General features: G+C 35.8%; 1 protein-coding gene across 9 annotated transcripts in view; it reads left to right on the top strand.

Moving 5' to 3' along the window:
- The window catches only part of WDR7 (WD repeat domain 7), a 389035-nt gene that overhangs the window by 37278 nt on the left and 338280 nt on the right, over window positions 1-13477 (top strand). For all 9 annotated transcript variants that reach the window (XM_049698641.1, XM_049698642.1, XM_033421490.2 and 6 more), the window contains 7 exons: window positions 731-807; window positions 1646-1765; window positions 5334-5479; window positions 5830-5932; window positions 8269-8401; window positions 8650-8898; window positions 9818-10038. In XM_049698641.1, coding sequence (XP_049554598.1) covers window positions 731-807; window positions 1646-1765; window positions 5334-5479; window positions 5830-5932; window positions 8269-8401; window positions 8650-8898; window positions 9818-10038 — 1049 coding nt within the window. The remainder of the gene's footprint in view (window positions 1-730; window positions 808-1645; window positions 1766-5333; window positions 5480-5829; window positions 5933-8268; window positions 8402-8649; window positions 8899-9817; window positions 10039-13477) is intronic.

Raw genomic sequence — 13477 nt, 5'->3', positions numbered from 1 at the left:
CAAATGGGATCTAATGAAACTTAAAAGCTTTTGCACAGCAAAGGAAACCATAAACAAGACGAAAAGACAACCCTCAGAATGGGAGAAAATATTTGCAAATGAAGCAACGGACAAAGGATTAATCTCCGAAACATACAAGCAACTCATGCAGCTCAATATCAAAAAAACAAACAACCCAATCCAAAAATGGCCAGAAGACCTAAATAGGCATTTCTCCAAAGAAGATACACAGATTGCTAACAAACACATGAAAGAATGCTCAACATCACTAATTATTAGAGAAATGCAAATCAAAACTACAATGAGTTATCATCTCACACCACTCAGAATGGCCATCATCAAAAAATCTGCAAACAATAAATGCTGGAGAGGGTGGAGAAAAGGGAATCCTCTTGTACTGTTGGTGGGAATGGAAATTGGTGCAGCCACTATGGAGAACAGCATGGAGGCTCCTTAAAAAACTAAAAATAGAACTACCATATGACCCAGCAATCCCACTGCTGGGCATATACCCTGAGAAAACTAGGGGGAAGCAGCTACATAGCACAGGGAGATCAGCTCGGTGCTTTGTGACCACCTAGAGGGGTGGAGTGGGATAGGGAGGGTGATGGAAGAAAACAAAACAACACAAAAAGCAAACCATGGTCCATGTCACTGTTGTAACCATATTATTGTTTAAAAAGAAAGCATGTTGTGCTTGTAACTGGCTGCTTCTTCCTTCTTGGTGTAGAGGACACTGTGGTGGCGCTCTCAGTGACGGGCATCTTGAAGGTGTGGATTGTTACCTCGGAAATAAGTGGCCTGCAGGTGAGACAAATGAGGCTGGAAGTCAGTTCTCTGTTTCTGTTCTTATGGAGTCTTACATTTTAGGCCCCTTCTCTTTTTTACTTAAAGAGGAAGGAAAAAGCTATTCTTTTCAATAGTCTTATTGACATAGTATAGAAGAGTCCCCTAGTATGCTGTCTCTGTACGTGAATTTTTTTTTCCCTTTTGAAGGTAGATATCTGCCTTATCAAAGATGCAAAGCAGAGAAACATGCAGTGCAGGATCTGAAGTAGAGAAACACAGAAGAGGATTTTCCTCAACTGCTTCTGTTTAAATTTGAAGTTAAAAGGTAGTTTGCTTGAGGGGGAAAAAAAAAAAAGCAAACAACCACAAAGAAGATATAAAGCAGGTTTTAGTCCTCTGAGTTCTTTGGACTTGAATTCCTTGTTACTTTTTAGCAATAAGAAAGGCAGATCAATTTTCTGGCAATATAGATAGTAATATCTTCAGTTAGGGAAATTTTAGACATTGAATCTGGGAGAAAGTGCAGGAATTGATGAGTTTTTTTTAACCTACAAGCACATGTAACTATAAAAGTTAGGATTGACTCAAATTTTTATCATCTGTCATTGCCAGTGATGACACTCTGACTCACATTAGTATTTTAATCTTAAGTAGCTTTGTAGCAAAGATGTTGTACCCAGATGATTTTAGAGTATATCTTTGCTGCTTTTTACTACCTTGGTTCTCACGTGAGGGGCTAAATTGATGAACATATCAAGAGATGCCTTTATTTCATTTTGTTTTCTTTATCATTGTGTGATCATTTTAACTGATGACCCAGCCAATCCTAAAGTTTTACAAATCTTTCTCTTTTCAGGATACTGAGCCAATATTTGAAGAGGAGTCCAAACCAATTTATTGTCAGAATTGCCAAAGCATCTCTTTTTGTGCATTCACACAGAGGTCGCTTCTGGTTGTGTGCTCCAAGTATTGGAGGGTAAGATAACTACATAAGTAAGAAATTGTATTTTTGCCCTTCGTGATATTGGTCTATCAGACTTCCGAAGAAAATTGTAAGGCAGAGCTTGGTGTTAGAATATTTGAAACATTTGGTCTGATTTTGATATCATATTTTGAGGTATGGAATTTGGCTGTATATAGTTGTCTTTTTTGTTTTGGTTCATAGAATGATTCAGTTAATGTTTGTTAGTTCTGTTGATTTTAATTTCTGCCTTTTGCTACCATATTTTTCATTGTCTTGTCAGTACAGCATGGGCAATGGTGGTGAGTTTTCTGCACGTTGGCTGTATCTTTGTAGGTTGTTATTATCCCAATTGCCATTCTTTTCTGACATTTTGGAGTTGGCAAGGTCGTCTTCTGTCACTAAAGAGCTAATGATGGAAGGTATATATTACTTTCACATTGCCAGACTTTAATATTTCCATAATAGGAAAAGAGCCGTCAAGTATTGATCACTTGCTCTGCTCTGTGCCTAGCATACTTTTCAAAGCTTTCCATGTATTATTTGGAAAAAACTCTCCAAGGGGTGGTATATTAGTTATCTAATCCTGCGTAACAAATTACTTCAAAAGTTAGTCACTTAAAACAACAAATATGAATCATCCGTTTTTGGTCAGGAATTTGGGTTTCTGTGGGTCAGGAATCTGGGCATGGCTTGGCTGGGTACCTCTGGCCCAGGGTCTCTCGCAGACTGTGTTGAAGGTTTCGACCGGGATGACTACCTCATCCCACGGCTCACCTAGGAGAGGGTCCTGCTTCCAAACCTACCTGGTGGTTGACAGGCCTCAGGTCCTACTGACTGTTGGCTGAGACCTTAGTTCTTTGCCATGTGGGCCTCTCCATTAGGACAGCTTACAACACAGGAGCTTCCCTTCCTCAGAATAAGTGAGTCAGAGTGACTTCCTTGGTGGTCCTGTGGTTAAGACTTCATGCTCCCAATTCAGGGGGCACAGGTTCAATCCGTGGCCGGGGAACTAAGATGCCACACATGCTGCACAACGTGGCCAAAAAAAAAAAAAAAGTGAGCAAGAGAAGGTGTAGCCAAGACCCACCTAATCTTAGAGCTGAGATCCCATTACCTCTGCCACATTCAGTTCTCTAGAAACCGTCACAAAATGCCACCTGTACTCAAGGGAGAGGATTACCTGAGGATCCTAATACTACCAGGAGTCAGGGATCGGTGGGGCCGTTTTGGAGGCCGCCTGCCACGGCAGGGATTGTGGCTTTGCCCATTTCGCAGATGAGGCAACTGAGGCGTAGAGGGGATAAGTAACTTGGCTAAGGTTATACAAGTGGTGGTGGTTATACAAGTGACTAAGGTTATACAACTCAGGCAGCCTGACTGCAGCAGCTGCTCTCATTACTACTGCGCTATCCTGTCTCAGAGCGGACAGCCTTACCATATGATTGTTGTTTGGGAATAAGATTAGAGAAGAAAAGCTAGCAGCTGCTTAGTTGTAGTAGGCCATATGGGATCCTTCCTTTGTCTTAAAACTTAAAACACATCCAAATAGAAATAAAACAAAGTGCAAGAGGATACAGTGAAACATATACACCCTTTTCCCCCAGGGCACTTCCCTTCCCCTCCCCAGAGGCAGTAGCTAATACCAGTTTCTTGTGTGCCCATTGTCACCATTTTATAATCATGTGAGATCAGCCTTCTTTTAAGTGCACACACAAGAGTGAAAAGACTGGATGAATGGTACAGGATAGAATGCCCAGAGATAAACCCACGCACATATGGGCACCTAATTTACGACAAAGGAGGCAAGAACATACAATGGAGAAAAGACAGTGCTTCAATAAGTGGTGCTAGGAAAACTGGACAACTACATGTAAAAGAATGAAATTAGAACACTACCTAACACCATACACAAAAATAAACTCCAAATGGATTAAAGACTTAAATGTAAGACCAGATACTATAAAACTCTTAGAGGAAAACATAGGAAAAACACTCTTTGACATAAACCACAGCAAAATCTTTTTTGACCCACCTGCTAGAGTAACGGAAATAAAAACAAATATTAAAAAATGGGACTTAATTAAACTTAAAAGCTTTTGCACAGCAAAAGAAGCCATTAACAAGACAAAGAGACAACCCTTAGAATGGGATAAAATATTTGCAAATGAAACAACAGACAAAGGATTAATCTCCAAAATATACAAACAGCTCATGGAGCTCAATATCAAAAAAACAAACAATCCAGTTAAAAAATGGGCAGAAGACCTAAATAGACATTTCACAAGGAAGGCATACAGATGGCCAAGAGGCACATGAAAAGATGCTCAACATCACTAATTATTAGAAAAATTATTAGAAAAATATTATTAGAAAAATTATTAAAAAAATTATTAGAAAAACTACAATGAGGTATCACCTCACACTGATCAGAATGGCCATTATCAAAAAAGCTAGAAACAATAAATACTGGAAAGGGTGTGTTGAAAACGGAACCCTCCTACACTGTTGGTGGGAATATAAATTGATACAACCACTGTGGAAAACAGTATGGAGGTTCCTTAATAAAACTAAAAATAGAACTACCATATGACCCAGCAATCCCACTGCTGGGCATATACCCTGAGCAAACCATAATTCAAAAAGAGTCATGTACCACAATGTTCATTGCAGCTCTATTTACAATAGCCAGGAGATGGAAGCAACCTAAGTGTCCATCATCAGATGAATGGATAAAGAAGATGTGGCACATATATACAATGGAATATTACTCAGCCATAAAAAGAAATGAAATTGAGTTATTTGTAGTGAGGTGGATGGACCTAGAGTCTGTCATATAGAGTGAAGTAAGTCAGAAAGAGAGAAACAAATACCATATGCTAATGCATATATATGGAATCTAAAAAAAAAAAAAAAGTGGTACTGATGAACCTAGTTGCAGGGCAGGAATAAAGAGGTAGACATAGAGAATGGACTTGATGACATGGGGTGGGAGGGTGAAGCTGGGGCGAAGTGAGAATAGCATCGACGTATATACACTACGGAATGTAAAATAGTTGGCTGGTGGGAAGCAGCAGCATAGCACAGGGAGGGAGGCTTAAGAGAGAGGGGATATGGGGACATGTGTATGTATATGGCTGATTCACTTTGTTGTGCAACAGAAACTAACATGGTATTGTGAAGCAATTATACTCCAGTAAAGATGTATTAAAAAAAAAAAAAGGACAACCAAAGAGTGAGAGAAGATAGCTATGGTGTACACTATGATGAGGGACTCGTCTATTATTGATAAAAAACAACTTCTACAGGTCAAGAAGAAAAACACCGACAACCCAATAGGAAAACGAACAAAAACATTTCACAAGAGAGGAAAGCCAGGTGACCAGTAAATGTATAGAAAGGTGTTCAGTTTCATTAATCGTCAGGGAAATGCATACGAAAACAACATGTAGATGGTATTGCAACCCACCAGCATGACTTTCTCAGTTACTGCCAAAAAGAGGTTTTCAGTTTTTACATGGTTAAATTGTCTTATTTTGTTTTATGGCTTTTAAAACGATTGCGAATCTCTTATTCCTCGTAGGTATTTGATGCTGGGGACTACTCCCTGTTGTGCTCAGGTCCGAGTGAAAATGGACAGACGTGGACTGGAGGTGACTTTGTCTCGGCAGATAAAGTCATCATTTGGACTGAAAATGGGCAAAGTTATATTTACAAACTACCTGCCAGGTATTCAATAAATAATGTTAGGACTTTAATTGAAAGCAAAAGTTTCCAAATTTGGGGTATAACCTGAAAGTATGAAAATGTAGAAAGTATAAATATTTAATTTAGGTAAAAAACTTGAGAACTTAAGTTAGATTTGTAATTGAGGTTTAACTTCTAAGCACAAAAAATTAGGTGGAGTTTTTATTTGAAGTAGGGTATGTTAGTAACATTAATTATTTAATTTCACGCCGATACTAAATTAACTATAAAACATCCATATTTTGTCCATTGTCAAAAAAAGTCATCATATGGTATGATAAAATAGTTAATGTCAGTATTTTTACTGAATGTTGTAGTTTTCTCATTTTCAGTTGCCTTCCAGCTAGTGATTCATTCCGCAGTGATGTGGGGAAAGCAGTTGAAAATTTAGTTCCTCCGGTACAACATAGCCTCTTGGATCGAACAGATAAAGAGGTAAAATTCTTCAGGTATCATTTATAATTGGTAGTTATGTTGAAAAATTTTTACAACTATATTTATTGGTGTCTTTGGTAGCTAAGCATTTGAAAGATTCAGTACAATTCAAGGCTGTGTGTTAGATACTCTAAAACATTTTGACATGGTCAGTTATTATAAGCACAGTTTTCAGATTTGCTTATAATACGCCTATAATGTAACAGTCACTTTTCTCCAGGAATAAAAATGGTCTTATACTGATTACAAAGTGGCAATGACTTTTTGGTAAAATTCATATTGATGGTATAAATTGATTTTATACTCATGCAGTTATAAACATAGTGAGAGATGTAATTTTAGAAGCACAAAGATAATTATGTAATAATGCTGACTGATTATTATTTGAACAAGGTATTGCAGTATCTCCCCAAAACCATGTAGTGATTTAAATCATTAGGCATTAGAAATAAAGAAAAAAGACATTTTTTCCCTATAAAAACCAAATTTATTATGACTTCTAAGAACCTACTTAATATCAATTTAAATTTGAAATGCACTTAGTACTGGGTTTTCAACTCTCTATTCTTTGAGCATTAAGAAAGAAGCTTTGGTTTTGGAAATAAAGTTTCCTTTACTCAAGTTGTAGGTTTCCACAGCTTTTTCATTCTGAACATTTTGTTCCATCTTTGTGTGGAGAGATGGCGAGGGGAAGGGAATTAATTTTTACGTGAATATTTTGAATATATAGAATTTATATATCCATGTACAATTAAGATCCTCTATGACCTGTCCTTTAGTCTCTTAACTTAAACTCCTACTTACTGCTCTCCAAACGAGATAGTCACTTCTATTTAAATCAAGAGATAATGACTTATGTAAAAAACATACATGATGGGATTTCCCTGGTGGTCCAGTGGTTTGGACTCAGCACTTTCACTGCTGGGGCCTGGGTTCAGTCCCTGGTCAGGGAACTCAGATCTTGCAAGCTGCTTGGCCCAGCCAAAAAAAAAAAAAAACAAACCATGAAACAAAACAAATACATGCCATGTTTCTTTATGTATCAGCTCCCCAATACATTTTAAATTAAAATATATGTACTGTGTGGTGTTAGATACACATCGAAATATGAAATACTGGTTATTACAGCTGTTGTAGCAACTTTTCCTAGTTAAGCATGTTGTTTATCAATTAAAACTTTTAGTAATTTTCAGGCTTTAAGTTAAATCAAGTAATTAACTATGCTTAATGCATATAATTTCTATAGGATAATGCTTTTTAGGAAACAACTGATACCGAATACGGATTATTTGTTAACAATATGTTTAAACACTGAAGTCTATTTTTTTTTTTTTTTTTTGCGGTACACGGGCCTCTCACTGTTTTGGCCTCTCCCGTTGCGGAGCACAGGCTCCGGACACGCAGGCCCAACGGCCATGGTTCACAGGCGCAGCCGCTTCACGGCATGTGGGATCTTCCCGGATCGGGGCACGAACCCGTGTCCCCTGCATTGGCAGGTGGACTCTCAACCACTGCGCCACCAGGGAAGCCCCCTGAAGTCTATTTTTTACTGCTTTTTAGGATGAGCTTCTATGCTTTAATGCTCCAGTTTTAGTATATTAATAATCTAAGCTTTAAATTTAGGAGTCCACCACTATTTAGTATTTTCAAATAAGTGGTCTCACTGAAGACACAGGATCTTAAGCAGAAAAATAATTTGTTTTAAAAATGAAAGTATGCACAACACCCTAATGAATGGTTTTTGTTCCTAGTAGTTTATAGCAAACATATCAGGCTAGGTTCAAGTGGATTATGTAAATGTCATCAAGTTTCATGCCATTAGTTGAAAAATATTCTCATTAAAAAAAAAAAAGAGTCCTCTAGTTGTACAAGCTTGGTAGTTTAGTTTTGCATCTACTCTTGGAGACTAATCAGGGATGGGCAGAAAGCTCAGATTAGCCTGTTCTCTCCTTTTGACCTTTTAAGTGGAGAATTTTCTTTTTGGTAACGAGGGTTATATCTTTGTATTAATTGCTTAATAGCAGACAAATAATTGCATTGTGGTTTTTATAAAGCGGAGAAAAAGAATAAAAATATTAATTCTAGAGAAAGACTATAAATTTAGTTTTCATTTGTGTTCTATGTACTGGTTTTGGTTATTAGTTGATATGTGTTTCAGTGCTACAAAATTAATTAAAATATTATTGAATACTCATTCTATAGATGCACTTTTTTTTTTTTACTTTGGTACCGAGGCAAAGTACTTAACACCCTAATCTGAAAAAATGTTAATGTGTGGAATATTTTGTTTAAAAAGATAGCTAAGGGTATTTGAACAAATTTTTTTTTTTTTACAGTTGCTAATTTGTCCTCCTGTTACTCGGTTCTTCTATGGATGTAAGGAATACTTCCACAAACTATTGATTCAGGGTGATTCTTCTGGAAGATTGAATATTTGGAACATATCAGACACACCTGATAAACAGGAAGGTACAGGAAGTACTAGTAAATCACTTGCAGTAATTTCTCAATTTTTTAAATTTAACAACCTAAATACCGGCCACTATGTAGCAAATTCATAATGTACATATGTCATTTTCTTCTTAGAATTAGAGTTGATGACAGTTATTCTTTGGTATATTACTGAATCATCTGTAAGCACATTTATTTTTATATGTTTAATGTTTTTTCTAAAATACTTAAATGTTTTTCTTTTGTACCAAACAAAACCTCCACAGAGCTGGAAATGACAACTTCTGTTAGTTTGCAAGAGGCATTTGATAAACTGAATCCTTGTCCTGCCGGAATTATAGATCAGCTGAGTGTCATTCCCAATAGTAATGAACCTCTGAAGGTGACCGCAAGTGTGTACATACCAGCCCACGGGCGACTCGTTTGTGGCCGTGAAGATGGAAGCATCGTTATTGTACCTGCCACGCAGACAGCCATAGTGCAACTGCTGCAAGGGGAGCACATGCTCCGCAGAGGTATCCTGAAGATCTCCTAGTGTCTAAAGTGTTTTGAGAACTCTGTAACCATGAACTTGACAATGTCTACACTCTTTGTTTTTAACAAATACAATGAATCCGTGTAGTTGTTAGTGTGCAATGTAGTTGGGAGAATTTAATGTGCAGTTAATAAAATACACTCCAGTTGACCCTTGAACAACTCAGGGGGTTAGGGGCACTGACCCTCTGCACAGTTGAAAATCTGCATGTTACTTTACAGTTGGCCCTCTGTATCCTTGGATTCAATCAGCTGCCCCTGTGTAGTACTATAGTAAATACTTATTGAAAAAAATCTGCATATAAGTGGACCTGTGCAGTTCAAACCTCTGTTGTTCAAGGATCAACTGTACTTAGTGTCTATTATTGGAATAAACACCATGTAATGACTGTAAATAAAGAGGTATCTAATTTTATCTCTTTGATATGTGTTAATAATTCCATTTATTATTGGGTACCTATATAGTGTAGTAGTAATTATCATATTATCAGTAATACTGGTAATCTTTTAGAACAATGCTGTCCAGTAGAACTATATATGTAACAATATAGGTGATTTTCTAATAGGCACATTAAGAAAAGTAAAAATGAAGCAGGAGAAATTAATTTTAATAATATATTTTCTTTAACCTAGTACAGCAAAACTCTTTCCATTTCAACTTGTAATCAATATAAAAATTACTAATGAGATATTTTACATTTTTTCGGTGCTAGGTCTTTGAAATCTCATGTATATTTTACATTCGTAGCACATATGAATCCACTCTAGCCACACTGCAAGAGTTCAGTAGTCTCATGTGGTATGTAGCTACTGTACTTCTAGAACTACAGAGCAGTTCTAGAAAACTAGAAGCGTTTTCAATGATAAAATGTATAGCTAAATCCAAAACCTCGTTCACAGGTTGGCCACCTCACAGGACACTCCGTGGTCATCGGAACAAAGTCACATGTTTGTTGTATCCGCATCAGGTCTCAGCTCGTTATGATCAAAGATATCTGATATCTGGAGGCGTGGATTTTTCGGTCATAATTTGGGACATTTTTTCTGGAGAAATGAAACACATCTTCTGTGTCCATGGTGGCGAGATTACTCAGCTTCTGGTTCCACCTGAAAACTGCAGTGTAAGTTGATCATGAAAGATTATTTCACTGTGGTAGAGTCAAGTTGTGTTGCTATCAGGCTTAATATAAATGAAATCCAGAGTAACTTAAAATGTGACAGGAGAATTAAAAAATACTTTTAATTTAAAAACTAAACAGTGGTAATGTGATGTTTAGACAAAGTTACAATTATTACCATTGGGCACATAGACGTAGAAGATGCACATAGTGTTTTTTCCTGTTATTAGCTCCTACATAGCTTGTCCCGAAATGTAGTAGTAATTTAGAATATGTTTACTGAAGTTTCAATTTTTTGTTCTAAAGTAGTTTAAGTATCCCCAAAGTCATTCTCTAATCTCATTATTTTCAGCTTCATCTGAGCAAAAAGATAGTAAACGTATACTTTGGTAGTTTGAAGCAAAATACTTTTCATTACTTATAAATAGAGTTCGTTTATTTTGATATTTTTTTGTGGCTGCGCCGTGCAGCTTGTGGGATCTTAGTTTCCTGACCAAGGGTCAAACCTGGGCCCCGGCAGTGAAAGCACTGAGTCCTAACCACTGGACTGCCAGGAAATTCCCTAGAGTTCGTTTAAGTAAACAATTATTGTGACAAGATAAAGTATAACAGGCACTGAAAATGATTTTGGAAAATTTTGTACGTACCTTTGTGAAAGCAGATTGCTTTCTTAGTGATGTGCGTGTAGGGTAGGCCATAATGTCAGATATAAACAGCCTAATAATTTTAGAAATAGGAGATTTTAGGAGAACTTAGGATGGATGAATAACAGACCCATAATTTATATCACTGTTTGTTAATCATGAACTTGTTCATGTGATTAGCCCCTTCTGTCGGCATCATCACTGTGCCCACACATTCACACGTGTGTGTGCACACATACACACACAGACACCGTCTTCTTGCACACATATTTCGTGCTTATCATAATCCCTACAGCATCACCAGTTATGGTTTTACTGAAATGAAAAGCATTTGACTTCTGTATCTGATCCAGTATTCACAAGGAGTCTCGTTTCAAAGCTCAGAAAATCTTCCTTGGCCTTCCTACTTACTTAATCTTCCTGGTAATGTGTGTTACCTGCCATGTTCTGCCAGTGCTAGATTTCATTTGACTTGATACTGGTGATGTTATAGGAGGTTCTAGTACCAGTGTCTCTCTCTCTCTTTTTTTCCCCTGCCAGATTTGAAAATTCAGATACTTAATTATCCTCTTCCTTTTTTTTTAAATTTTTTTGCCTTTTTCTTGCTTCCCAGTTGGTTGTTCATTTCTTTTAATCTTCATCACTGAGAAAAATTATTGTGTATTTATTTAAATAACCAATTGTATGTCTATTTTAGTGAAATACATATCATTGTCATTATACTAAGTTATAGCACTGTTAGAACCCCTGCCCTAAATTTTATTTAACAGTACTTAATGCCCCATACTAAAACATGAGTATTTTGATCTCTGACTGCAAATTTGGGGAAATATCTAATTTTTTGATGCTGACATTGATAATTTAGATTATTTTATTTCAGTTTAGTGCAACCATTTCTAATTTGGCTGGTTTTTGTTTCCATAAGAATAAAACACTGAAAATTAACTAGAGTGTGTGTGTGTGTGTGTGTGTGTATTTTTTTAATTACAGGTATTAAAAGGAAAGTTTTTTTGAGTGGTTTCCATAAGGTCATGTTTTCTTTTTGAACTACATTAATATATTTTTTAGCTTACATATTTATATGAGAACATTTTCTGGTTTCTTTTTAAAAAAATTCAAGTGGGTATTTAATATAATAAATTTTTTTTGATCAACTGCATTTAGAAATAATCTGTAGTGAGTAAAAGCTACCTAATAGACATACATGCAACTAAATAGAGAATGGTCTCCTTGCTAGACTAGGTGCTCACCAGAGGTGCTAGTTGCCTGGGAAATACAAAGAAGAGAGACACAGACAAGGAAGCCTGGTACTTGGAAAATAATTTACTCATTATAGGCTTAACAGTAGAATTTTCTTGTTTTTAATTAACTTTCAAAAGTACTGATTAAGACAAATTTGCTTTTAGCTTTGTGATAATTTGACAGTAAATAATGCCTGCCTAGTTATTAAGCTGTTCATTTAGCTGGTAGTTTTAGGTCCAGCAGCTAATATGTTTGAAAATCAAAGAGCCTAACTGATTAATAAAAAGCTAAGAATTTGATATTTGCTAAATGTTTAGCAGATGACTATTTTGCTGAGATTAGAGTTAACATCATATGCTGATTTTAATACTAGAATTGTCCTCATAAATTGATCCAGTGTCATTTTCTTTTAGCAAAAAAAACTTTTACTTTAAAATGATCTGGTAGTTGGAAGATTATAAATATTTACCAACTGTAATGATTAAAGATAAATACTGAAAAGTTTGTCATCTGCTTTTTTGATTAGGCTAGGATTTTGGTTTTTATCTTGGGTAGATTGGGAAAGAAGTTGAGTTTTGATTTCTTGCAATTTTTTTTTTACCCCAGGAAAAGATGTTCTAAAACAGAGAAATGTTGGTTGCATTTTAAAAATGACTTAAATTGTAATTAAGAATGTACAATTATGATGAATTTTTCTTTCTTAATTTGTGGTCATTTCATGTTTACCAAAATATAGGAAGTTGTTAAAACTGAGCAAAATCATTGTCTCCTGGCTTTGGTAGACAGTGAATGAAAAATGAAATCCTGCCTGCTGGGTAGAAAGGATGCTGCGGCTGGAGATGAGCTTTGAGGACAGACTATATGCCCCTTTCACAACTCCACACACATGTACATCTTACTTGTCTACTGTCTAGGTGTTTCTTTGTCATCCTTTCTTTCCCCACTCCTTCATTTTTGTGCTCTTTTAGCATTTTTTTACCTGAAATCTTTCCAAATTCTTGCTATAGATTAGTATTACTTTAGTGCCAGACTCAGTGGTTCTATACACTTTATTTTTAATAAACTATTTCTCTATTCTTTTATTAATGGGAGTTTTAATTATTTAAAAATTTTGACATGTTCATAGATGATAAACATTTCCTATAGTGTTATGTAGAGTACCTGCATTGAATAGATTTTATGTTTATTGTACATTGAAGGTTTTTGTTTTTCATTTTTTAGAGGAATTTTATTTATTTATTTTTTCCCAAATAGTAAAGCTCCATTTAGTCAAAGTGCTTTGAAATTGAGTTTGATTCCCTGAATAGTCTAGTTAACTGAGATTTAACTTTCATATGATACAGATCATTTTAAAGAATTAAAATACAGTAAGAAAATTTAAAAGTTTCCTGAAAATATCCTTTGAGATAGGAAATATTGAAGTAATTCAGGATTGTATAGTGCCAAAGAGTTATTGACAAAAATTCTACGAGTTTTTTTTGGCAGTATTACTATCTGCCAAGTAATGCATTTCAGTGTTCCGAGAAATATAAACTTATATTTTAGGAGGAGAGTCA

This window comes from Orcinus orca, chromosome 15, assembly GCF_937001465.1.
Source record: "Orcinus orca chromosome 15, mOrcOrc1.1, whole genome shotgun sequence".
Classification (NCBI taxonomy): Eukaryota; Metazoa; Chordata; class Mammalia; order Artiodactyla; family Delphinidae; genus Orcinus; species Orcinus orca.
Note: the sequence above shows the minus strand (reverse complement) of the source record. Positions and strands in the feature narration are given on the sequence as shown.